This window comes from Poeciliopsis prolifica, unplaced genomic scaffold, assembly GCF_027474105.1.
Source record: "Poeciliopsis prolifica strain line A6 unplaced genomic scaffold, Auburn_PproV2 SCAFFOLD086, whole genome shotgun sequence".
NCBI classification, from domain to species: domain Eukaryota; kingdom Metazoa; phylum Chordata; class Actinopteri; order Cyprinodontiformes; family Poeciliidae; genus Poeciliopsis; species Poeciliopsis prolifica.
In genome coordinates, this window is record NW_026562461.1 from 76,775 (window position 1) to 100,700 (window position 23,926).

General features: G+C 38.4%; 1 protein-coding gene across 4 annotated transcripts in view; it reads left to right on the forward strand.

Moving 5' to 3' along the window:
• Nucleotides 1–23,926, forward strand: part of arnt2 (aryl-hydrocarbon receptor nuclear translocator 2) — a 44,502-nt gene that overhangs the window by 13,600 nt on the left and 6,976 nt on the right. For all 4 annotated transcript variants that reach the window (XR_008604985.1, XM_055022408.1, XM_055022409.1 and 1 more), the window contains 13 exons: nt 118–331; nt 1,380–1,593; nt 7,203–7,305; nt 9,466–9,531; nt 10,011–10,096; nt 12,474–12,550; nt 13,062–13,196; nt 18,442–18,516; nt 20,455–20,606; nt 21,234–21,306; nt 22,805–22,928; nt 23,234–23,336; nt 23,439–23,577. Coding sequence is in view for 3 of the 4 variants with exons in the window: in XM_055022408.1 (XP_054878383.1) it covers nt 118–331; nt 1,380–1,593; nt 7,203–7,305; nt 9,466–9,531; nt 10,011–10,096; nt 12,474–12,550; nt 13,062–13,196; nt 18,442–18,516; nt 20,455–20,606; nt 21,234–21,306; nt 22,805–22,928; nt 23,234–23,336; nt 23,439–23,577 (1,561 nt within the window). In the remaining variant the exon portion in view is untranslated. The remainder of the gene's footprint in view (nt 1–117; nt 332–1,379; nt 1,594–7,202; nt 7,306–9,465; nt 9,532–10,010; nt 10,097–12,473; nt 12,551–13,061; nt 13,197–18,441; nt 18,517–20,454; nt 20,607–21,233; nt 21,307–22,804; nt 22,929–23,233; nt 23,337–23,438; nt 23,578–23,926) is intronic.

The following is a 23,926-nucleotide window of genomic DNA, read 5'->3' on the forward strand; positions in this document are numbered from 1 at the left end:
TTTTTATAACATGAGATGACATGATATAAAGCTGTTGATAATCTGTTTCAGTTAAATTTGACGTAGGTTTCATTCTACAGTCATTAGCTGTGTATTCTTTTCTTTCCTCTGTTTTAGAGAGAACCACAGTGAGATTGAACGACGCCGGCGTAACAAAATGACCCAGTACATCACTGAGCTGTCAGACATGGTCCCCACCTGTAGTGCTCTGGCCAGAAAGCCCGATAAGCTAACCATACTCCGTATGGCGGTTTCCCATATGAAGTCCATGCGGGGGACAGGCAACACTTCTACTGATGGGGCGTATAAGCCCTCCTTTCTCACTGAACAGGTAGTGTAATGAAAGCTGGTGGTCAACCAAAAGTAATGTAAACTGTTTAAAATAAGGATTGTTTTGTACAGTGAACTCACGGTTTTACCAAAAAATGTGCCACTGCTCAGGTAACGTGAACTCTTACAGAAGAATATAAAGGGCCGTTAAAAATGATCAGCATCATAAGGTGATGTGGTGAGCCGTTTCTGCTGTTTGTTGTTGTATTCTTCCTCTCGTTTTGTCCTGATGACTCTGCTCTGTTCGTCTAAAATTGTACGGTTCCTGATTGTCAGCCTGTAAAAGCAATTTTGATCTGAGAAACCAGCCAAGGAGACCTACTCCACTGTTACTGGGCGTACTGAATTGAACTGTCTTCACCATCAATTTAACACCTTTTCCTGTGGGAAGCGCTTGGTAAAACGGGGACAATGTGATGCTGTCCTGATACAGAATGAGACAAAGCTGAAATCTGTTGGTCTGTCTGTCAGTTCATAGCAGGCCCGTCCTTCTTTCTGCTCTAGCTTGTTGGAACATGCTCTGTGAAGCTAGGAAAGAGTAACAAGTAACAAGTAGAAACAAGCTAGAACACTCTGGTGTTCAAAACCAGATCACTGACTGATAAGTCATTCTTTTTAAATGACTACTTCACTTTCTCAGATTTGTATTTTACATTCCTGGCTGAGACTTTGGTCTCTCCTTCTCTGAACTAGTAGTCATAGCTGTCCTGGGTTAGTTTGACAGAGGCATTATGTGTCACCGGGCCCTCTGACCAGCAGGATAGGCGTGTGAAGTGTCTTGCCCAAGGACACAACAACAAAGGCCTGGGATTGAACCGACAAACTACTTATTGTGGGACAAACTCCTACCGCCATCATCCTGCCATTGTTGACCTTTCTCAACATTTTTCTCTCTCCTTCTGATATCACTACATTGACTGCCCTTATTATATAGGCAGTGACAGGTTTTTTTCTTTGCACAGAGAACTCAATGTGCCACATTTCTTAGGGTGATCAAACAATGGATCTCGTTTCTCAAAAGTCTTCTTTGGGCCTTTTTGATCTTGTAGGAACTGAAGCACCTGATTCTGGAAGCAGCAGATGGCTTCTTGTTTGTGGTGGCGGCAGAGACTGGGCGAGTCATCTATGTGTCGGATTCTGTGACTCCAGTGCTGAACCATCCCCAGTCAGAATGGCTTGGCAGTACCCTGTATGAACAGGTTCACCCAGACGATGTGGACAAGTTGAGAGAACAACTCAGCACTTCAGAAAACTCAATGACAGGTAAATGTAGTTGGATTTTTTTTCTGCTGACAATTTCTCTGCTTATCATTTGTGTAAAATATTTTATTTTTTACTTAATGGTTTTGATGTTGGTTGCCAGAATTTGGAAGTCTGAAAAATGTACAACCCCATGCAAAAAATATAGTCAGTTTTTTCAGGAAAAGTGTTCTGACTGTACAGGAATGACCCAAGGTATTGAAAAATTGCCACAGTTTCCATAAGTTGGCCATCAAATAAAACTTTAAGGAGTTGGATTATTTAATTAGCTCCACATTTTTAAGAAAATTAGGTAGTTTGGTGTTTAAAAGAATTTATCCTTTATAATAAATAATAATAAATTAAGAGTTTGTGGTATTCTGATTTAGTGATGTATTTATGTTAGCTGTGTTACCATCCTCACACCACTAGAGGCAGTATCAGACCCCAAATGATTCTACTAATCAGTTTTAGAAGTACATAGAAAGCTACAGAATTGAACTGTGAGCAGTGCTGAAGTAAATAAAAGAGAGAAGTTTAAATACATGGCGACAGTGGATGTCCTTCCTAAGGGTGAAAATATCACAGATTTTAAAAGAAATTAAAAACAAGACGCCGCAAATACCATACCATATCATACCAACTTTATTTATAAAGCACTATAAAACAACCACAGCTGATACAAAGTGCTGTACATAAAATAGATAAAAACAAATAAAAACTCTTACAGTTTAAAACAAACAAACATACCATGTAAAACTAGATCTCACTGGAGTTGAAAGCCAAGTAAAATAGATGGGTTTTAAGACGAGCTTTAAAAGTGGACAGTGAAGGGGCCTCTCTAACCTGCAAAGGCAGGTCATTCCATAACTTAGGACCCACGACAGAGAAAGCTCTGTCCCCTCTGAGCGTCCGTCTAGATCTCGGTACCTCCAAGAGCAACTGATCTACAGACCTAAGAGACCGATAAGGTATGTATGGTGAAGAAGCTTAGTGAGGTAAGCCGGGGCAAGATTGTGCAGCGATTTAAAAACAAACATAAGAATTTTAAAACGGATTCTAAAATATACAGGCAGCTAGTGAAGTGAAGCCAAGACAGGGGTTACATGCTCTCTCTTTCGAGTTCCTGTCAAAAGTCGTGCAGCCGCATTCTGAACTAGTTGCAGACGTGAAAGCAGTGACTGACTGACTCCCAGATATAAAGAGTTACAATAATCCAGTCGAGTCGGAATAAAAGTGTGGATCACTGTTTCAAAATGCTGCCTGGAAAGAAAAGATTTTACTGATGCCAATCGCCTTAAATGATAAAAACTGGACTTAACCACAGCTCTAATTTGGCTGTCCAATTTAAAATCACTGTCCATCTTAAAACCAAGATCTTTAATAACAGGTTTAAAATACACCTCCTAGGGTCCCACAGGAGCCACTGGGTCCGAACACCATCACCTCTGTTTTCTTTTTGTTAAAATTTAAAAAGTTCAAAGCCAACCAAGCTTTAATATCACCTAGGAGATGTTTGATTGACTGGACATCTTTCTGCTTCAGGGACAAGTAAATCTGGCAATCATCAGCATAACAATGAAATGAAATCCCATGTTTCCTGAGGATAGAACCCAGAGACAGTAAATAAAGACAGAAAAGCAGTGGGCCCAGAATTGAGCCCTGTGGTACACCATATGGCATTGAAGCACTAGATGATTCAGAGTCTCTAATATTTACTGAAAATGTTCTGTCCTCCAGGTAGGACCTGAACCAATTAAGAACAGTGTCACCAATACCTACAATATGCTGTAATCGCGATATTAAAATGTCGTGGTCGACTGTATCAAAGGTAGCAGTTAGGTCAAGTAAAATCAGAACAACATGATTACCAGAATCACATGCTACAAGGATGTCATTAAAAACTCTTATTAAAGCAGATTCTGTGCTATGAAGAGTTTTAAAACCTGATTGGAAAATCTCCAGAATACCATCTTCATCTAAAAACTGTTTCAGCTGATGGTATACAATTTTTTCTAAAACCTTAGAAAAAAAAGGCAGCTTCGAAATAGGCCGATAATTTGCCAGAACAGTAGGATCAATGCCACGTTTTTTAAGCAGTGGCTGCACTACTGCATGTTTAAAACTAGCAGGAACCACACCTGAGGACAGACTGTTATTTATAATTGCACAAAGAGACTGCACTATGCTAGATAAAATATCTTTAAAAAGTCGTGGAGGGACAGGATCACGGGGGGAGCCTGCTGGCTTAATATGGCCAATCACATCCTCTAAAAGTGAGACAGTCACAGGCTCAAACTGAGTAAAAGCAGCAGAGCGAGGGACCGAAACAGAGGGGTCAGATTCAGGAGCTATGGTAAGAGTCCTGACACTACCAACCTTCTCAATAAAGAAACCTAGAAAATTCTCACACATGTCAGGAGAAGCTTCCAAACAGGCATTCTGTGGAGTATTAAGCATACACAGTAAAAATGCCAGTGCTGAATTAGCACCCACAGTTTTAACACCCACAAAGTATCTATGTGTCCAAGTCAGCTGGTGTTAAAGTAACACTTTTCAAAGTGTTAAAAGGTTGACACCCATTTTTTGTTAAATTAACACCAGATATTGTTAATATTCAACAATTAACATTACAACAGTGTTAGTGTTAGAATATAATGTTAAAAGTAACACCAGTGTAGTGTTAACCTCAATACATTATGTCGTATTAAAAAGGTAAATAATTGACCCCACAAAGTGTCGATATCAACCAAATCCAGTGCTAAAAAATATTCAAAACAATACACAGAAATGGAAAGTTCAAATTTTATTAAACCCATTTCAGTATTACAGACCTTTAATGTACAGCTCATACAAAAGTTGAAGAATTCCTGTGCTGAACCTTATAAATGTTGCATGTTGGCATATTTAAGTGTTGTTAATTGTCACTCTGATTTCATTGACTCTGGGGCTCTCCTTTGTTGTTGACACATCAATCCCATAAACTGTTGTTTGGATGAATGTGTAGAAGTTGAGAAGAGTTACATCATAGGACACAGCAAAGACAAAGTGTGCCTTAAAAACTTCATCGAAGGCAGCCACTGCAGTCTGTGCCACACAAGGAATGGGCTTCTGATCAAGGATGACGTAGATCTTCTGAATACTGCTCTTTTTCTCTCCAACGCAGAGAAGGAAGGGCTGTGCAGATCCAACTTTGTCAAGGAATGTCACCATGCTTGTCCCCACCTAATATTAAAAGACAGCACATTAGAAATAATGGTTTTAGTCCCTCACTAGCAACAAATTAAGAACATTTTCCACCTTCCTTTAGCTGTGAACATGCCACGAAAGAGGATGTGACTTGCAAGGAAACTCCTGTGAGCTTAAGTGAAAAGATCAGTTCTAATGGGCTCATACAATTCTTTGTGCCATTATTTTCCCATAACCAATTTTCTGTTCCATATTGTCACAAAATTAACCCTGATCTCACCCATAACTTTAAAAAATAACTATAAAATTATAATACAAATAACGCCAAATAATGACTTTACATGTACAGTCTTGTAAAAATGAGATCAATTTACAGTAAGTGAAGCCCAATAATTCATGTCAAATAATTCATGTGGTGGGCTTCATGAACTTCACAACACGATCAGCTGCCTCAGTTGCACTAATTTTGACATGTTTCTTCCCTTTGGTGGTTGGAGGCAAGAGATGAACCAGGAGGAGAATGGCTGCCAAGTCGCTATCCCATTCTGATAAAGTCAGAACAAGCCATGATTAGAATGCAAACATAGAAAAGACAGTTGAACATATTTATATATTAATACATACCATAATCGCTTGATTCCTCCTGAGCAGACAGAAGGTCATCCAGGTGAATTCTCTGTCGAATGTTTTTACTGACAGTGATGACCTGGGGTTTGTAGAACATTGGCCATCTTGCAATAAACTTCCCCGAGATGTCTTCTCCAAAGAGCTTGATGAAGTCCTGCTCAATCTAACAGAAGAAAAAATACCATCCAAAAACCGTTTGCTAAGTTAGCTTTTTAGATACACACGTCACCAATATTTCAAATAATACAGACATAGAAGTCTTGTCTATGGTTTAAAATGACAACTAGACCTTACTAAATATAACAGAATTCAAATTTACTGTTCGCCTAGATATGACAAAACGACGGGAGCTTGAATTTGGTGGATTTCCCATTCAAAATGGGTTAAATATCGTACACTCTTTCAAGTCTCAAACTTAAAACCACATTTCCAACGAAACAATGTTTGAATACAAATATTTAACTCACCTTTAGGAAAGAATTGTGTCCTTCGTGTAAGAAATGTAGCCGTACTGAGAGACTAACTGGTGGCGTGATGACAGAAAGTAGCACGTGCTCTGCAGCCGTTACGCGAAGGCGGGGCTTAAGCAACACCAACCAATTAACACTGGAATTTAACAACGCAAATATTACGGAATTTATTCTGGCAGTGTTCATTTAAAGCTGTGTGGTGTAAAAAACAACACTCAAACTCTTTATTCGACACTACACCTGAGATTTTAACACTGGCATTTTTACTGTGTAGAGTCAATGGTGTTGAATAAAACACGTGGGTTATGGCTGTTTGAGGAGATAATATTAGCCAAATATTCCCTTTTTGACTCTTTAACTGTGCTCTGGCAGAGTCGCCAACAGTCTTTTAAAATTTGAAGTAACCTGCAGTTTATCCTTCTTCCACCTGCGTTCAGCACGGCGACATTCCTTCCTTACAGCACGAGTTCTGTCATTAAACCAAGGCTCAGGTTTAGTCTTTGGTTGCCTAGTTTTTAATGGAGCAACCGAGAGCCTAGAAATAGTCCATGCGACGATCGGGTAAAACAAGGACAGTGCATCAGAAAGAACTTCAGCTTCACCAGCCGGCCGCTTCGTCTACCACGACGACGATGACGTCTCCGCTGTGCAAGCAGCGCAGGTACCCGAAGCAGGTGACTCGGACTCTCCAACAGAAGCGGGTGATGTTGGTCATCAACATCAAATAGCATCATATCCTGGACCAAAGGTTGGGGGTCTAGTAGTGTGTTGCGATCATACGCCAGCAGAGATTCAGTTCCTTGGATGACACAAGTCAAAAGCAGAATAAACATAAGAAGACGTAAGAATGACAGATGAATTCTTAAATAATATAGAAAATAGTGTCCTCTCATTTCTGAAGTGCAATTGTCTCATTTCCAAATATGGTATGGGTCTGTCGCATGGTCCTTCCTCACCCCTTTCTGTTTGCTGCAGTGAGGTGTACTCAAGTACATTTGGATCTCAGTAACAAACTTTACTGACAAAAATTACGAAGAAGACGACAGGAAGCCGTCTTTCTTTGTGGTTTGTAGCTTGTTTGTTTTTTCGGACAATGTGCAGCCAGCTCCACCAAAGCTCTCACAGTATCGCATAGTTCATAAAACTACAGGGCCATCTGTTGAACACCCAAGTGTTCTAGTTTGTTTCTACTTGTTACTCTTTTCTATCTTCACAGAGCTATGGAGTTCAGTCCGTAGCTCCTCTGTAAAATTGCCTATTACAATTTTCTCAAAATGCAGCATACGTAGGTGACAAAATGTGTTAGGCTTCACATTTTATTTTCCACTTCCATTCGTCCCTCCACAGGACGAATTCTGGACCTGAAGACGGGGACCGTAAAGAAGGAAGGGCAGCAGTCTTCCATGAGGATGTGTATGGGCTCCAGGCGCTCCTTTATCTGCCGCATGAGGTCTGTTGGTTGCTAAAAAATATTACTTTAGTTAAGTATAGTGATGAATTCAGGTGCTTTTTCCATTATGATGTTTTCACTAACTATGCAGTGAGAGGTCGATTGCAGGGCTGGACTCGTTCTGTATGAGCCTATTTTCTTTGCTATCCCTGAATGAAAGGAGAAATGTGTGAAGAAGCTAGCAGCAGAGTTCTGGTCTGTCCATCATTAATAGTGTTAATAGGAGAGAAGAAAAGAAAGAAGGAAAATTCCTATTTTTGAGCCAATTTTGGTCCAAACAGACTTAGACTTAATAATACACAAATAATAATATATTGCTAAATATATATAACTCAGCATTTTCAATCAGTCTCAGACCGTTTTAGTGATGGAATTGTTGAACAGTCTGATAGCCAGTGAATAACGTACATATTATCAACAATTATTGATTTCTCATTTTTAAATTTTGACCACAGAATCAAGGCAAATGACCCAGAACAAAATGTTTCTGGATGTTGCATCCAGTTCAGCCTGTAATCGTAAGCACATCATCTTATAATTCTTAGCGTGTCATGTAGTTCATATTCCTGCTAAACATCTGTCCAGATTTTTAATTGGGATTTTATCCAAGGATTTTCAGTTTTGAGTTTAGTCTGTTCTAAATCTTTATTTCTCATGATTGCCTGTAGGGGGGAGTCTGAAGTAAGAGCCAATTCAATGTCCTTCCATTGGGCATTATAATTTTTATTACAAAGGTTTATCAAGGATTTAATTTGTGCAGAATAGAAGTAGTTCTTTAAATGCCTCTCTTTTCTTTTTGGAGCTGTAGTGTTTTGAATCTAATTCTCTGCTTTTTCCCAAGCCATGTAAATCTGGAAAGCTTTGTGTCCCACTCTATAAATAGCTTTTTGTAATTTCTACCAGTAGGGCTTGAAACAATAAAATAAATCTTGGTATTTGGTTCATTTTGACAGATTCAATTCTTTGGGTTAAACTCATGAAGGGGGTGACAGTCTATCGTTGTATATCCAATCTAATTCTGGTCAGAAGACTCTCATAATTACACTTAGCCATAGTGATTGTGTCTTTGGGGATCAGACTCCCAAGGTATTGCAATGCAGTTTGGTCCCATTCAAGTTTTAATTCGGCACACAAAGATTTTGGTAAATTATAAGTAATTGTCAATATCAGCGTTTTTTTTTTTTTTCACATTCAGTTTATATCATGCAAATTCACCAAAGCTGCTCAAGCTCTGGAATAATGCAGGCAGCGATGTGTTTGCTTCGCTTTTGTACCAACACATATAGCGCCACCTTGTGTGCATCACCCGAAATGTTTATACTTTTGATATACCTTTGTTTGTTTGACCTTTGTTTATACCTTTTATACCTTATTGGTTGGGCTAACAGTTCTATGTAAAGGACAAACAGCAAAGGAGAGAGTCCACATCCTTGTCTCGTTCCACGCTGTAATCCAAACGTATTTGACAGATATCCGTGCATTTGGTTTTGTGTATAGTGACCTGATTGCGTCAATAAAATTGGAATGGAAACCACACTTCTCAAGTAATTTATATACAAAGTCCCGGCTTACTGTATCAAAAGCTTTTTCAGTATCGAAGCTGATCGCTGCAGCTGGTATTTGGCATTTTTGAATGTTTTTTTTAAGTTTTGTAATATTAGCCATTAACCTTTGATTTTTATTATGCAACAATACAGATAGGTTAAGTTGTTCCAGGAATTGCTTAATTGCCTGCCCATCTTTTAAGCTTGGTTGTGTGTATAATTGTTTATAGCAGAGGTGTCAAACATATGGCCCACGGGCCGGAATTGGATGATTTAGTCCAGCCCAGGGGCTAAATGCATTATCATTATTCAACAATGATTATTGAAAAAAAAACATGTACTTTGTTTAATTGAAAAGCTGCTAGTTCCTATATTGTCCACGAGGGGCGCTGTGTTTTATTCAGAGCAGACAACATGATGCAACACTGCATCGGAACTAAGCAGATGGTAGCACTGAGCTTCAGGTTCTGTAAACGGCTTCGATTCTATTGCTTTACCTGCTTTTTGTTTTGACCCGAGCAACCTCATCAACAAAATGTATTTGTCAAAAAAGAGAAAGGTAGACACATTTAATGCCATGATGAACTGAAATCTAATGTGTACTCTTGTCATTTAGGTGTGGAAGTGCGCCACTGGATCATATCTCCCTAAATCGTCTATCTAACATGAGGAAAAGATACAGGTAGAGTCCAAAAACAGCTGTGATTCAGACTTTTAGTGGATTTTGATTTATTTGGTAAAATATGAATAATGTGTTGTGATAACCAATAGGAAAATAAACTTAGGTTTCATAATAAATTGCTTTCAGTAGCTCTGACATATGCAGGCTTTTTCTGCCACACCTTTTATATTCAAAGTCTAAGATAAAATGTTTTTCTGTCAATGCTGAGCCTGCGGCACATGTCTAATATTTAGATAATCTGTGATGCACAAAGAAAGAATTCTGGGACGGAATGTTTTAACTCGTTTTTCATCCAGCAGCCCACAGAGATGAGGTTTCATTGCACTGCAGTAGATGTGAGCATGAAACGGAAAAAAAAGAACAACACAGAATGACTCTTCTGTCAGATGGATGCGGTTTATGTGTGAAAAGCCTGTATGCAAGAGAGTAGCAGCTGTTTAGTCTACCTGTGTTTCTGTCCTTCCGTGTTTGATTATCAGGAACGGCTTGGGACCATCCAAAGAAGGAGAGGCTCAATACTCTGTGGTGCATTGCACTGGATACATCAAAGCCTGGCCCCCTGCAGGTAAACAGATGTTCTGAAGCCCAGATCTCTCAGTGCTACGATCCAATCGTTGTTTTGATAAAAGGTTTTTGAGTGGAATGAGAAGACACTTTCACACAAACTCAATATCTGAAGACAGAAAAAACAGATGCAAGTATTAGCATTTGGTCCTGGTGGATCAGAGCCAGGTTATAAGTTGTGGGAAGGTTTTGAGTCGATCTCGGCAGCAGGTGACAAACTGAAGGCCCTCAGGATGCTGAGACCAGAACTTCCTCTTCTGACACCTGCTGGCCTCAGGTTTGCAACCAGCTTCTGACTGAGAAACCAGTAACCTGCTCCCAGTGTCAGGATCTCACTGAGGAAGAAACCGCATTAGGTTTCTGTTGCTTTAATATTTCTGCTATAACTGATGTATATTTGTATAGAAAATGAGTCAATGTGATTTAATTTAAAATTTTATGTCTTTGTGTCATGAGGTAGATCTCAGCCAGCTGGTGAGAGAAAAAGTAGATCTTGGTCTCAAAAAGTTTGAGCTCCTGTGATTGAAATGTTCTCCTGAATAGACTCTGCTCTGAGTAAGAGAGAGCGATTCTTTTGTCTTCATGCTAACTCTGTCTAGGCCTGTTGTGATAAACAATAAATCAATTAATTGTACCATAAATTAAAACTATCAACCTCATTTTAATTATTGGCTTTATCATTTCTTCCGGTGTTTTTCTCTTTCTATTGATGACACTGAATGAAAACAGGCTCAACACCGGTGCTCTCCACTGACCCTCCCTTCCTCATTTCCTTAGTGTAATCCACAGTGTACACTACATGATCTTAGAGCTGTCTGCCAATTGCTGGCCGACAGCTCTAAGATCTGAGAGACCACACATTAGCCGACAGAAATCCTAGGTATTACGGTTCGATTGGGTTCAATCATGCCGTGTGGTTGTGACGGTGCAGTGAGAGGTTGTAGAAGGAGTTAGCAATGGTGGTTAGCCACTCTAACCCAAAAAAGCAGGACGCACTGTTATAGTGTTCCACACTTTCACTTTATTTTGCTTTGTCTATGTAAAGCCAGATCTCCACAGTACTAAGATTATAGTCTCATACATGAGAAAAGTAATGATAGTTTACCGCTCTGCACCTCATCATCGCCAATTATCTCCCCTACAACGTGGAAGATGAATTCTCACTCTGCACAATACTACAACAAAGGAAAAAGGGAATAAGGCCACAACATAGACCCACAACATTGTACTGCTTGGTTCTACGAAACAAACAGTATAATGACTGTTACATGGTGTCCAACAATGGGCACAAAATAATGGCTACAAGTTCAGTTAATTAATTTTAAAACCAGGCATTAATAAATGCTTTCCTACAATCCACCTGCAATGTATGTCGCTAGTGTCAATCCTGACTAAATGAAAATCATTATGACCTATTTATGTCATGTTAACGAACAGCTGAAAAGTTACCAGATTTACCAACTGTGGTAGCAATTTATAAGCTCCTTCCCTTGTCATTTCTATATTCTTTGCAGAAATGTTGACTAAACATTAATGTTTTTCCACATATCGCCTCCAATGTCTGCTGGACTTCGGGTTGTGCCGTGTCAGCTGTTTGGGATTCTCCTCGTGTTACCCCTCAGAAAGCATGGAGGAGAATCCGCGCTTTCTGATTGGCTACCTGTTACATTCAACAGGCTGTGTAAACAGTCGGGGAAAACCCCTGATTTAGGTCAGACAACAATAACGATCTGTTGTAACACACCACATTCTACAGGATGATCGGTTACAAAATCACAAGACTTAGAACGCCTAACATTCTAAGATTGTCGTTAAAGGAAAAATTGCGGCAAAAAAGTCATGTAGCGTGAACTATTGCATCAGGTAGTTGGATGTTCCCGTCTTCTGTATTTAAATCTAATGATTAGTGAAGGGTAGACTTCATGAGCTGCACTCTTTTGGTTGAATGCAGTATTTATTTCCACTTTGGCTTTATGTTGTTAAGTTTTTATTCAAGTACATTTTTTGTTGAGACAGAATCCATTTTATTCTTGTTTTTGGTCGTTTTGTTTCTCAGTTCTAGGGTTAAGTGTTCTTTTGAAAATAAAGGCATGCATTATAACATCATTTCCATTAAATCAGTGTAAAAAGGTCTTCAAACAATATTGTCATTTATCGCAATAATTTTTGAGACAATTATTGGCTCAGCAAAATTTGTTATGGTGACAGGCCTAACTCTGTCTGCAGCAGGTCTAATCATCACTTCCAATTAGTTCCTCATAAAACATCACTAAAGCTCTGGCGTTTATTCCAAAATATAGTTTTTGCTCTTTTGTTTATTAATTATTTATAACTCTATTGCACCTTTTATGACATCTTCTTTTCCCTATATAACTCAGGGATGACCATACCAGAAGAGGATTCAGAGGCGAGTCAGACAGGAAAATACTGCCTGGTGGCCATTGGGAGACTGCAGGTGTGTTTCAGCTCAACCACTATTAACAACAGACTCAACTCCCACACCATGATTGCACAGCAGCTTCCTCTTCAATTTGCCTAGAACTCTGACTCTCTTCAATTTGCCTAGAACTCCGACTCTTTTCACACTGCTACATATGAGCCTTGCATTTCAGTGTGCCGGAAGAAATGGTGTCATGAGAAAATGCCCTTCCTACATATTAACCACCTTCTGATTATTGGCCCTTACTGTCAAATAAAACCAGCTCATTGTTATCTGGTCTACAGAGACAGAAGGTCTACTGAGCCTTATTATGAAAATAATCACATAATGACACAATGACATTGTGGGTAAGTAGCATTTTCACACTGCAGTTTAACACAACTGACAGCAGATAAATCAAAGCCAAAAACCAGCACACTGTGGGTTTCTTAATATTAACATATTGGTTGATTGTGGCTTTCTTTAAGACCTATTCTTCATTGCTGCATGATGTGGTGACCTTTGCGCCTGTATGCGCCCCCCTCAGGTAACCAGCTCTCCAGTCTCCATGGATATGAATGGCCTGTCAGTTCCAACAGAGTTCCTCTCACGTCACAACTCGGATGGTGTCATCACTTTTGTTGATCCACGCTGCATTAATGTCATTGGTTATCAACCTCAAGTAAGCTCTGTGGGATTTCACAACTTTCTTCTTGTAGAAAATGCTGTGCTGCTCCTTCAGATTTTCAGAAACTTTGTTAGAGAAAGCTGACTGGTACAGTAAAAACTGGTTATTTTCTTTGGTCATTAAAAAAGCAGCTAACATACTGCTGTATATATATTTGTTTTCTAAGGTTTTACTGAATCATGAAGAATCATAGTGTTTATGTCTACATAAGTAGGCAAAATAGATGTTGGTTTTTCAACCACTCCTTTGAGTGTTCAATAACATTACGGTTCCAGTATACAGGTGATGGTCAAAAATTTGAATAAAAAAGTTTGAATAAAAAAGTTATAACAAAGTTTAATTAAATCAGTAATTCCATTCAAAAAGTGAAATTTTTATACTATATTCATTCATTACATACAGACTAATATATTTCAAATGTTTATCCCTTTTAGTGTTGATGATTATTACTGACAATTAATGAAAACTCCAAATACGGTATCAGAAAATTAGAATATTGTGAAAAGATTCAATATTGTAGACCCCCAGTGCCACACACTTAGATGATTACATCTAATTAACTCAAAACACATGCAAACACTTTTAAATAGTCTCTCAGTCAAGTTCTGTAGTGTACACAATTGTGGGGATGACTGTGTAGCCTACAGTTGTCCAAAAGATAACTTTTGACATCTTGCACAAGAGGGTAAGAGACAAATGTCATTGCTAAAGATCCTGGCTATTCAGAGCTCCATGTTCAACCACATTCACAGAGGAGAATGGGAGGAAAAGATGTGGTAGAAAAAAATGGACAAGCAATCAGGATAACCACCTCCTTTAGAGGATAGTGAAACAAAACCCACTGAAAAATATTAGGTAAATCCACAAAGATGGAACTGCAGCTAATGGAATCAGTGTTTCAACAATCACCACACAGATTTATGCAAGACATGGGTTTCAGCTGTTACATTCCCTTGAAAAAGAGACTGCATCACAAGCATCTCACTTGAGCTAAAGACAAAAGGACTGGACTGCTACTGAGTGGTCCGGAGTTATTTTCTCTGATGAAATTTAGAATTTTTTTTTTGGAAGTCAAGGTTCCAGAGTCTGGAGGAAGAAAGTATTGGAGAATTGTGAGGCGCAAAACTCTCAAATATATAGATAAACATAACAAACCACAGAGACGAGTTCTTACTGCCAGCCACGACGGGTCGGGAGATTTATTTACACATTCTACCACGGATGCATCATACAAAACATAGTTTCTCAAATCTCAAAGTCTCAAAATCAAAAGTCCCCAAAATCTCTCCGTTCTTTGTCTACAGACATTTTTATAGTTTCCAATGACGTCGGTTTGCGTCAAGATTCTGGCTGCCCATTGACTGAGTGTGTGTTGGAGTTTCCACGAATTTCTTACTGACCTTTCCTCTGAACATCTGCTCCATCTCAGAACTGCAAAGCAAGTCAATTAATTATAATTGTTGTTCTTATCTATCTAAACAGCTTACTTTCCAACCCGAGTTTTGTTCCAACATTTTGTACTTTCCAGATAAAATCAGGTCAGATCGACCTTTCTGGCACCAGAAATCTTTTCCCTTAAAAACAACTCTTAGGAAGTATTCCTGCTCCGACATAATCCCCCCTATTCCGCTTTCAAGTGGAATACTAATTAACCTTAGCTGTTGTTTTTGTTTATCGCTATATCAAGTTCCATGACTATGTGTGTAAATATAATTCTCAAATATAAATCTTCAAATTTGTATAAAAGTTACTTAAAAGCGAATAGGAATTAAATGGGAGGATAATTATTGTTCATGAGTAAATTACTAATATAATAATTTCAACATGTTGATTAAACACAAATGTCCATTGCTTCCATGATTGTTCTTCCATTTGTATAAGGTCGAAAAACGCTGTCGGCCCTTCTGCCGGCTTGACTGGCTAAAGTTCTTCCAGGGAAAAAACTACCTTATGGTCCCCGCCCGCCTCGGGCGACCGCCAATACTGATAGAATCGTTTGGCACAAATGTAACACAATCATGGATCCACAGTGGATCAATTACAGATATTCATCATAATGTTTAATACATCAGCATTGATACATAATCTTGATGACAATTCATATAATAATGTTCATAGTGCAACTGTAATTTAGTGTGATTGAGTAATTAAGTCTTAAATCATAATAAGTGAATCTTCACAGAAATAATTGTTTGGTTATACTTGTGCTCACCCATGCACTCTCATACGTTCACATTCTCATATTCTCATTCATACTCAGACATTCTCATCCATGTCTTACATATTCATGCTCACTCACATTCACACGTGTTCCTAGTGTGTTAACTATGTGTAGTCCACCCGTGTTGTATTGTATATAAATTGTACATAGTTGTTTAACAAATGTGTGTAATGGTGTGTACAAACAGTGTATTTTATTCTACTCCAGGTTTTTGTTTCCATTCCTTAAACCTTTAGTCCATCAACCAAACCATAAGTGCTTTTTGTTCTAGCATCGAGGTGTCCTTGAGCTTAGCAGTCCTTTGCATTGGTCTTTTGGTCATGGGTTCATCGGTCCAGGCAGTCTTATGTGTTAGTCCGTGTGTTGTTCTCCGTCCTTGGTCATCCATCTGTATACAGTCTTCAAGATCCATTTTCTCATGATAGGGATCACACAACACACAAGCAGAAAAATAACAATTAGAACTAATACCAGAGTTATTCCTATTTTGGCTGCAAAGGCTCCCCATTTTCCTAAAATTTCCTCCAGACTTTGCAATGGCCAACTCCATTTCTTTTCCACTCTTAATTTGTTTAGTTTTGTCATTGCTGCTCTAAATGTACCTTTTGGTGCGGTGTTCATAGGAATATACGTACAGCATTCATTAGCAAACATATGACAGACTCCTCCCATTTTGGCCAAGATCCAATCTAATGCTTGTCTGTTTTGTTTCGCCATCCTACTTGTTTCATGAAGTTGTTCTCCTAGGGTCATAAATCCTTCAACTGTAAAATTGATCATTCTCTGTTGGTTGTAATAGACATAGTTAATCCATTCAACATTTTTATTAATTGTAATCCAAGGAATAATAGATTCAAATCCTGCAAGAACTTCATGTCGTGTTTTGAATTCATATGGAATTCCTCTTGGTTGACCTATAAGATCCAAATATACTCCTTCATTTAATCCATAATCCCCCAGGCTTCTACGAAGCCTAGTTTTATTGTTGTGCGTTCCTACTATGTCTTTTACTCCTTCATACACTAGAGTTACTGGTACTTTCATTCGAACAAGGGCGCAAAGACCTACCCATTTTAGGGGCAATGTGTTGATTAAAATGTCATCACCACACATCCAGTAACTGTCTGCCACTGGATATGTCTGATCACCCAGAAAAGATAGTGGGGGAATAGTTCTCGTCACATTTACACAATCTTCTTCTGTAAATTTTGGGTTTTGATACCATATAGGTTTTGTAACAAATATTGGAGTTACTTTAGAATGTTAAAACCACGATAGGACCCAAATAACATTACAATTCACAGTTGTGTTCCCTACATGTACTCCTCCATTATTTTCAAATCCTCCACTTACAAAACATTCATATTCTGCATCATAATCTACCTCATAATTTGCTGGAGGATCAGGTTGTGTAGTGGTAATATTAAAATCTGCACAAACAGATTCGAACTTATAACCTGCCCATTTATCTAAATAACGGTGTGAATTATGTGAACCGTATAATAATCTGCAATTCAATCCGCACATTGGTTTCTTAAAGAAAGAAACTACATTAACTTCTGGAACAAAATTACCTTCCTTGCATTTTTGTCGTTGTTTAATCGCGTAAAGCGCGTAAAGGAATACTTCTTATGAAGCATTCATAAGAAGTAAAAGGAAAGGCACAGAATACATGTTGCTTCAAGTCCAGTCAACACACATTCCAAAGAGGCAGAGAAAGAAAAAAAATGAAATAAAATTAGAATTAGAATAACTGGATAAAGATATGTGGGCCTACAGATGGTTTAATTTGCTTCTGTTTCAGGGAGCAAATTGATGGTAAGCTTCTCCAAGTCTCCATAAATTTGCTGATGAACCCCTAAGTGAAAACCTGAGTTTTCCTATGTACTTCGTTTAATTGAAAATGTACAGTTCCAATATAGTCCACGAAGGGCGCTGTGTTTTATTCAGAGCAGACAACATGATGCAACACTGCATCGAAACTAACAGCAGATGGTAGCACTGAGCTTCAGGTTATGTAAACGGCTTCGATTATATTGCTTTACCAGCTTTTTACAAAATGTCTTTGTCTAAAAAGAGAAAAGTAGACACAGACTGTCGGATTTTTCAAGAAAAATTGACTACCGGTACTTCTTATTTGTTCACTGAGATGAATGAAAAACCCATGTACCTTGTGTGCCTGCAGCAGGTTTCAGTGCTTAAGGAATGCAATATTTGGTGCCACTATAAAACTTAGTGTGGCGAAAAATACAGGAGAAGCCCTAGCACGGAGAAGAACTGGGTGCTGATGGTTGAGTTGAAGATCCAGTTCAATCTCCTGTTTTCTGTAAACACCAGGATTTATCACGGAGTTTTAACCGGTTCATCCCGATCATGCCGGGCGACGATTCCTCAACATTGTGGAAGAGCTCTGGTTACAGTAAGACAAAACCTGGGAGCAAATCCAACTTTTCACCTACAATATAAATAAAAGCGAAGAACACAAAGTATCTCCATTAAAAAAAAACACAAATATGTTGACACATTTTCTCCCTCATAAATGCAATTTGGCGCCTTCACAACCAAATAACATAGGAACCGCATTGGTCACGTGGTTTTTCTTAAACCACGTGACAAAACCCTGTGCAGGGTTTTGTTTTGTTTGGTCAGCGCTTGAGGTTTTGGTGTCATCTGGCCCATCACTAATTATCAGTTCTAATCATCAACATTAAAAGAAAAAAACTTTTTAAATAAATCAGTCTGTGTGCAATGACTGGATATAATATACAACTTTCCCTTTTTGAATGGAATTACTGACATAAATCAAATTTTTTTCTGATATTCTAATTTTCTGACCAGCACATGCACATGCAGTCATTCAACCACTTATGCACACACTGATTATGAGGTAAATGATTGTAGAGACCCAGAAGAGCTGTTTTTTGTCTGTTAAAAAAAAAAAAAAACAGACAGCGAATTTGTTAAATCTCATTTAATATGATAAATCTTAGTTAATCTCTTGTTGTCCTTAAACTTAAGGACCTGCTGGGAAAGGACATCCTGGAGTTTTGCCATCCTGAGGACCAGAGTCACTTGAGAGAAAGTTTTCAGCAGGTAGGTTAGAGGCGTGGCCAGTCTTTTCACCTGGCAAGTTTTTTTTTCCTGCTACTCACTCCTGTAACTATGGAAGAGGATGGATGGATGGATAGATGAATGGTCTTCTCTCTGCTGGCTCAAACCTCTTTGCTCGCATGCAAATTCTTTTCTGCTCCCTCTCAAAACAAAAATATACCATCGCCAGGGATTGTTGCAGCCAATAGAATGAAAAGCTGTGACCAAAGGCCAGATTTCAAGGCCACTTACATCACAGTGTTTGTCAAATTTGAAGACTCCTAGCTGTGCAAGTATCTGCTCTATTCATCAATACATCACATAATTGCAAATTTCCTTACATGTCTGCATTAACAACCAGCTCCCTCACCGGCTGTCAGCTAGCTGGGCGCACCAAGTTCAATGTACTGGGAGATACAAGACATGTAAATCAATGTCAGGGAGTAATTAAAATTGATTAAGATTTACAAAATCTTGGTTAGTCTTCATAACGTGGGGCTGAGCCCCGTTATTAACATTTTCATTCTATTGGCTGGAATGTTGCCAGGCAAAGATACTTTTTTGTTTCAAGAGAGAGCAGAAAAGAATTTGCAAGCCAGTAGAGAGATTCGCAAGCAGAGAGTTAATTGTTTTGCCATTCATCTATCCATCCATCCATTAAGTTTTGCTCACAAGGAGAAAATTTGAGTGGGAGTAGAAAGGTTTGAGAAAGCACAGGGAATACGTGAAAGAGAGCAGAGGTTTTCAGTGGACTAATTACAAGTTTTGAGAAGATAAAATTCAGATTTTATCTCTTTGAAATCAAAATATTTGTCTCCCTTACTCTTTCCAATTGACTTGTGCACCTGTGGAATGTTTCAAACAAGTGAATTTTGAGCATTCCACAATTTTCTCAGTCTTTTGTTGCCCCGGCTTCAACTTTTTTGGAAGGGTTTTTAGTAATCAAAACCCAAATAAGTCAATATTTGCAAGAACACAATAAAATTTATCTGCTTGAATGTTAAATATTCTTTGTAGTATATTAAACATAAAAAGTTTGAAAAAGATTGGGAAGTCATATAGCATTTTTATGTATGTTTTTCAAAATGCCACAACTTCATTGGAATTGAGATTGTATTTTGGGAAAGTGTGGTTGAAGTGGAACAAGATCTTCCAATTGATGGACAGCAGTTTTGTTTGAATATTTCCACTGTATGACAAAAAAGGATATTTCTATTTATTCTAATCTGTTCATACCTAGATAGTACACCATGTAAAGAGTTAATCTTTACATGTACTCTTAGAGTTCATGTAAAGATGTACAGAGATCAGCATGAGCTGCATTTTGTGAACCTTGTCAAAGCATACAGAGGAAGTACAGAGGAAGTGTGTTAACTGAATGAGGAAGTCAGAGGTGACGGAAAAATATGTGAGGATAGTAAAGGATGTGTACAAATATAATAATTGAGATTAAAGGTAAGAAATTTATTACTGATGTAATCGTCCATTAATTTAGTAATCAAAGAATCAAGTGCAGAACGCAAAATGCATTTTGCTGAAAGGACATATTCAGAGCAATTATTAAGCCAGTAGAGAGATAAAGTTAAAAAATATATATATACATTTTGCATTGAAGGTGAAAAACCCTCTTTGTAAATATGTTCTACCTAAAACGTCTCAAATGGCAGATTTAGCTTCAAATTATGCAAAGAAACCTTACATTAAGCACCTTTTGCTATCTAATTATTAATATGTTAGAAAAAAATAATGGTCAGATCAGTATATATTTTATCAATAGTAAAATTTAAAAAAATAAATAATAATTAGATCTTCTTATTCCTGGTTTGTGATGCCAAAAACAGTGAGATAATAACAACAGTCATCAAAATACTGAGATAAAGACTGTTTATTTTGTTAGTAAATTAAACAATACTGCACTTATGTGTGTTTGCTCTTCTGCAGGTAGTGAAACTGAAGGGACAGGTGCTGTCTGTCATGTATCGTTTCCGATTGAAAAACAGAGAGTGGATGCTGATCAGAACCAGTAGTTTCACCTTTCAGAACCCATACTCTGACGAGATAGAGTACATAATCTGCACCAATACCAACGTCAAGTAAGTTTTTTTTGCATTCTGTTTATTACTTTTATTCAAACTCTACTAAAAGTCTGGATCTCTTCATTCTGAAATCACCAAACAAGAACTTTATTGAAGAAAAATCAAATCTCTTATTTAGGTGGCAGCTTAGGCAAGCCCCTCTTTCCGAACCCTCTGTCCCAGAGCCTTATGTTTCATTTTGTGAAGCAGCTACTAAAATAAGGTTTGTTTTAGATTACTATGTAGTGACCTAAAGAAAATGCCTTTCCCAGGTCGGACTATGACATAATTTTTTCAGATTCACTAATATATAATAGTATTCTGTGAAAATATTTACTCTCTGCTCTTAAAGAAGTTTCACTGGTTTGAACAAAGTCTTCTGTTAAACAAAGTGCCAGGGATGTCTAGCTGCTCTCTAGTGCAGGGGGAGATGAGCAATAATTCATTTCCTGAAGAGATTCAGTCTTGGTGTCACTCATGCATGAAGGAGTTCTGTGTTAGTTTATTGAGGTATGACCTGTAATGCATTACAGCAACACATACAACATCAAACCAATGGTTTATAAGCATTGTTTCAGGTATGAACTCTTCACAGATGTTTGAGAAGTTGAATGAGAAGCTGACTGTTTCTCCTGGCTTTTTCAGGCAACTGCAACAGCAACAGGCAGAGTTAGAGGTTCATCAGAGAGATGGAATCACAGCTTATGATCTGTCCCAGGTAATCCCCTTTTTTAAAAGCTGTTCTATAACTGTATTTATAACTTAAGTATAAATGCAGTGTTGCTGATTTATTGGACATCTACATGAACAGGTGCTTTAAACTAATTCAGAAGTGACATAGTAAATGTTATAAATTTGTCCTAGAAAATGACCCTAATAAAGAAAAGAAACAAACTGGTTGATAATTCCCAGCGTTGTATTTCAGTTGTAAGGTGGTTAGTGACTGTTGTAGCATCAATTCTCAAACTCGCTTATGGACACTTGCATTCAAGCTGAAAGAGTCCCACTGGTTCTTTTTGGCCTGTTGGTCTAGTCAGGGGTTCTGGAGAGGAGGGTCTTCTCAAAAGTCAAGCCTTTATATTCAGAAGGAGCGGTGTGTTTTTAGTCCTGGCCATGGAACACTGGTTCTACTCTACACATTCAAAAGGATGTGGGGGGTACTTCAAGAATATGAGATACTAGACCCATATTCTCGAATACCCGACCCCATTTAAAGGGGTCGAGTATTGATATGGGCTGTTAGTCCCTGTAGGACCAGTGTCAGAGCTAGGCCCACATTGAGAATAGTAAGTTGGACACAGTCCAGTGAGAGGTGGACGCAGTCAAGGTTACGTATTGACACCGGTCTGTATATACTCATTATTGTGAGAGTGCAGAGTTCTTTCTCCGGGTCAAGAAAGAGCTCCTGCCCCAAGTGGAGTTTAAGTATGTTTGCGTCTTGTTCACGAATCAGTGGAAAATGGAGTAGGTCAGGGTGACCTACTGAGTCTGCAGTGATGCAAGTCTATCGATTTGTTGTGGTGAAGAGAGAGCTGAGCTTGGTTATCCAGAAGGAACTGCTGCTTCTCCACATCAAGAGGAGCCAGTGACTCGGACATCTGATTAGGGTGCCTTATGGATCCCTGAATAGATTCCATTGGGAGGAAACCTTTCTCAGCTAACCATGGAGAGGGAAGTCTGGGCTCCCTGCTTAGGCAAATGATGAATTAATAAAAAGCCAATGCAAATTGTCAAAGGACAATTTGCAGTTTGTGGTTCTATCACAGTTTCTTTTATGATAATAGAAAACCATAAAAGAAACCTTTGTATTATAACAATATCAATATGAAAACAAAGAACGAATTAAATCTGTCATACATCTAAAAAAAAAAAAAAGAAAAAAGAATTATAGAAAAAGAAAGAACATTTTCTAATAATTTCTAATAATGACATGGGATTTCCTCCCTTGTTAATTTGTACCTATAACGGGTGTGATTGAAAGTACACCCACTTTTCAGACTGGTACCACTGTTCAAGGAGAATTCAGTAACAATTGTCACAAAATCCTCTAATGTCCTTTTCTAAAAGTTGTCAGTGTCTGCACTGCAGAAGAACACCACCAACCTGGTTCTATAAATGTTCTTCATTTAGTGAATGGAGAAGACATGTCCTACATGCACATAACCATGTTATGTTATTTGTAATGATATTGACATAACATGTAACTGTTCCTTTAGGTGCCTGTGGCTGGAGTCAGCAGTGGAGTCCACGATACTGGGAAGACCATTGATAAGACAGAGTCTCTCTTCTCCCAGGAGAGAGACCCACGCTTTGCTGAAATGTACACCAGCATATCTGGCTGTATGTCTGCAACACACACATACAGTTGTTTTTGTGACTTGTGGGGTCTTTACATTGACTTCCATTCATTTTCCACAGCCTGGCCCTTACCCTAACCTTAACCATCACATACATAACACTTAACACAAAAACAGCATTTACCTTCATGGAGGAAGACAAGGAGCACCCACAACCCTGCATTGGAATACATCCACACCAGGATATAAAAACCTGGTTCACACACATACACACACACACACTTGCATATCGTGAATTTTTACATAGATTGCTTTGATGTGTAACTGGGACTTTTTTTTTATTCAAAGCGGGAGACAAGAAGATGATGGTTCCCTCTTCTACGGCAGGAGGACAGCCTCTCTACACCCAGAGCTCTCCCTTCCAGCAGGGCCATTCTGCCAAAAGCTTCAGGTACGCTTTAGTTAGTGGATATGTTCTGTTCTGGCAGCTTACATCTGTAAAGTAAAACCTTTGTATTTGACTTTTTGGCTGGTTTTGTGTTTTTATTCACAGCTCTTCTGTGATCCATGTTCCTGGTGTAAATGACATCCAGTCCTCAGGGTCGTCCAATCAGAATCTAGCTCAGATTTCTAGACAACTTAATACAGGCCAGGTAGCTTGGTCAGGCAGCCGACCCCCATTCGCTGGGCAGGTAATGCACATGGAGTGAAAGTAGTGGACATTAAAAAAAAAAAAAAAAAACACAGCTTCAAACTTCCTCATGGCTGAAGTGACTTTGCATGAGCTGTGTTGTCAAGTTAACTAATCCGAATCGGTTGTAAGCTTTGTACCATTACACAGATTTGGCCTCCTCTGTGAGGTCAAAAACTAGATCAAGTCAATGACTGTCTCCTTCAACTCTTCTAAAGACATAAAGTGTTTTCGACAGAATTTCAGTCCTCTGATCAATTTAATGATACACAAACATCCCAGAGATGTTTGTGTATCAATAACTTAGAAAATTGTGTATCAAGAACTTAGAAAATTATTCAAAACAACTA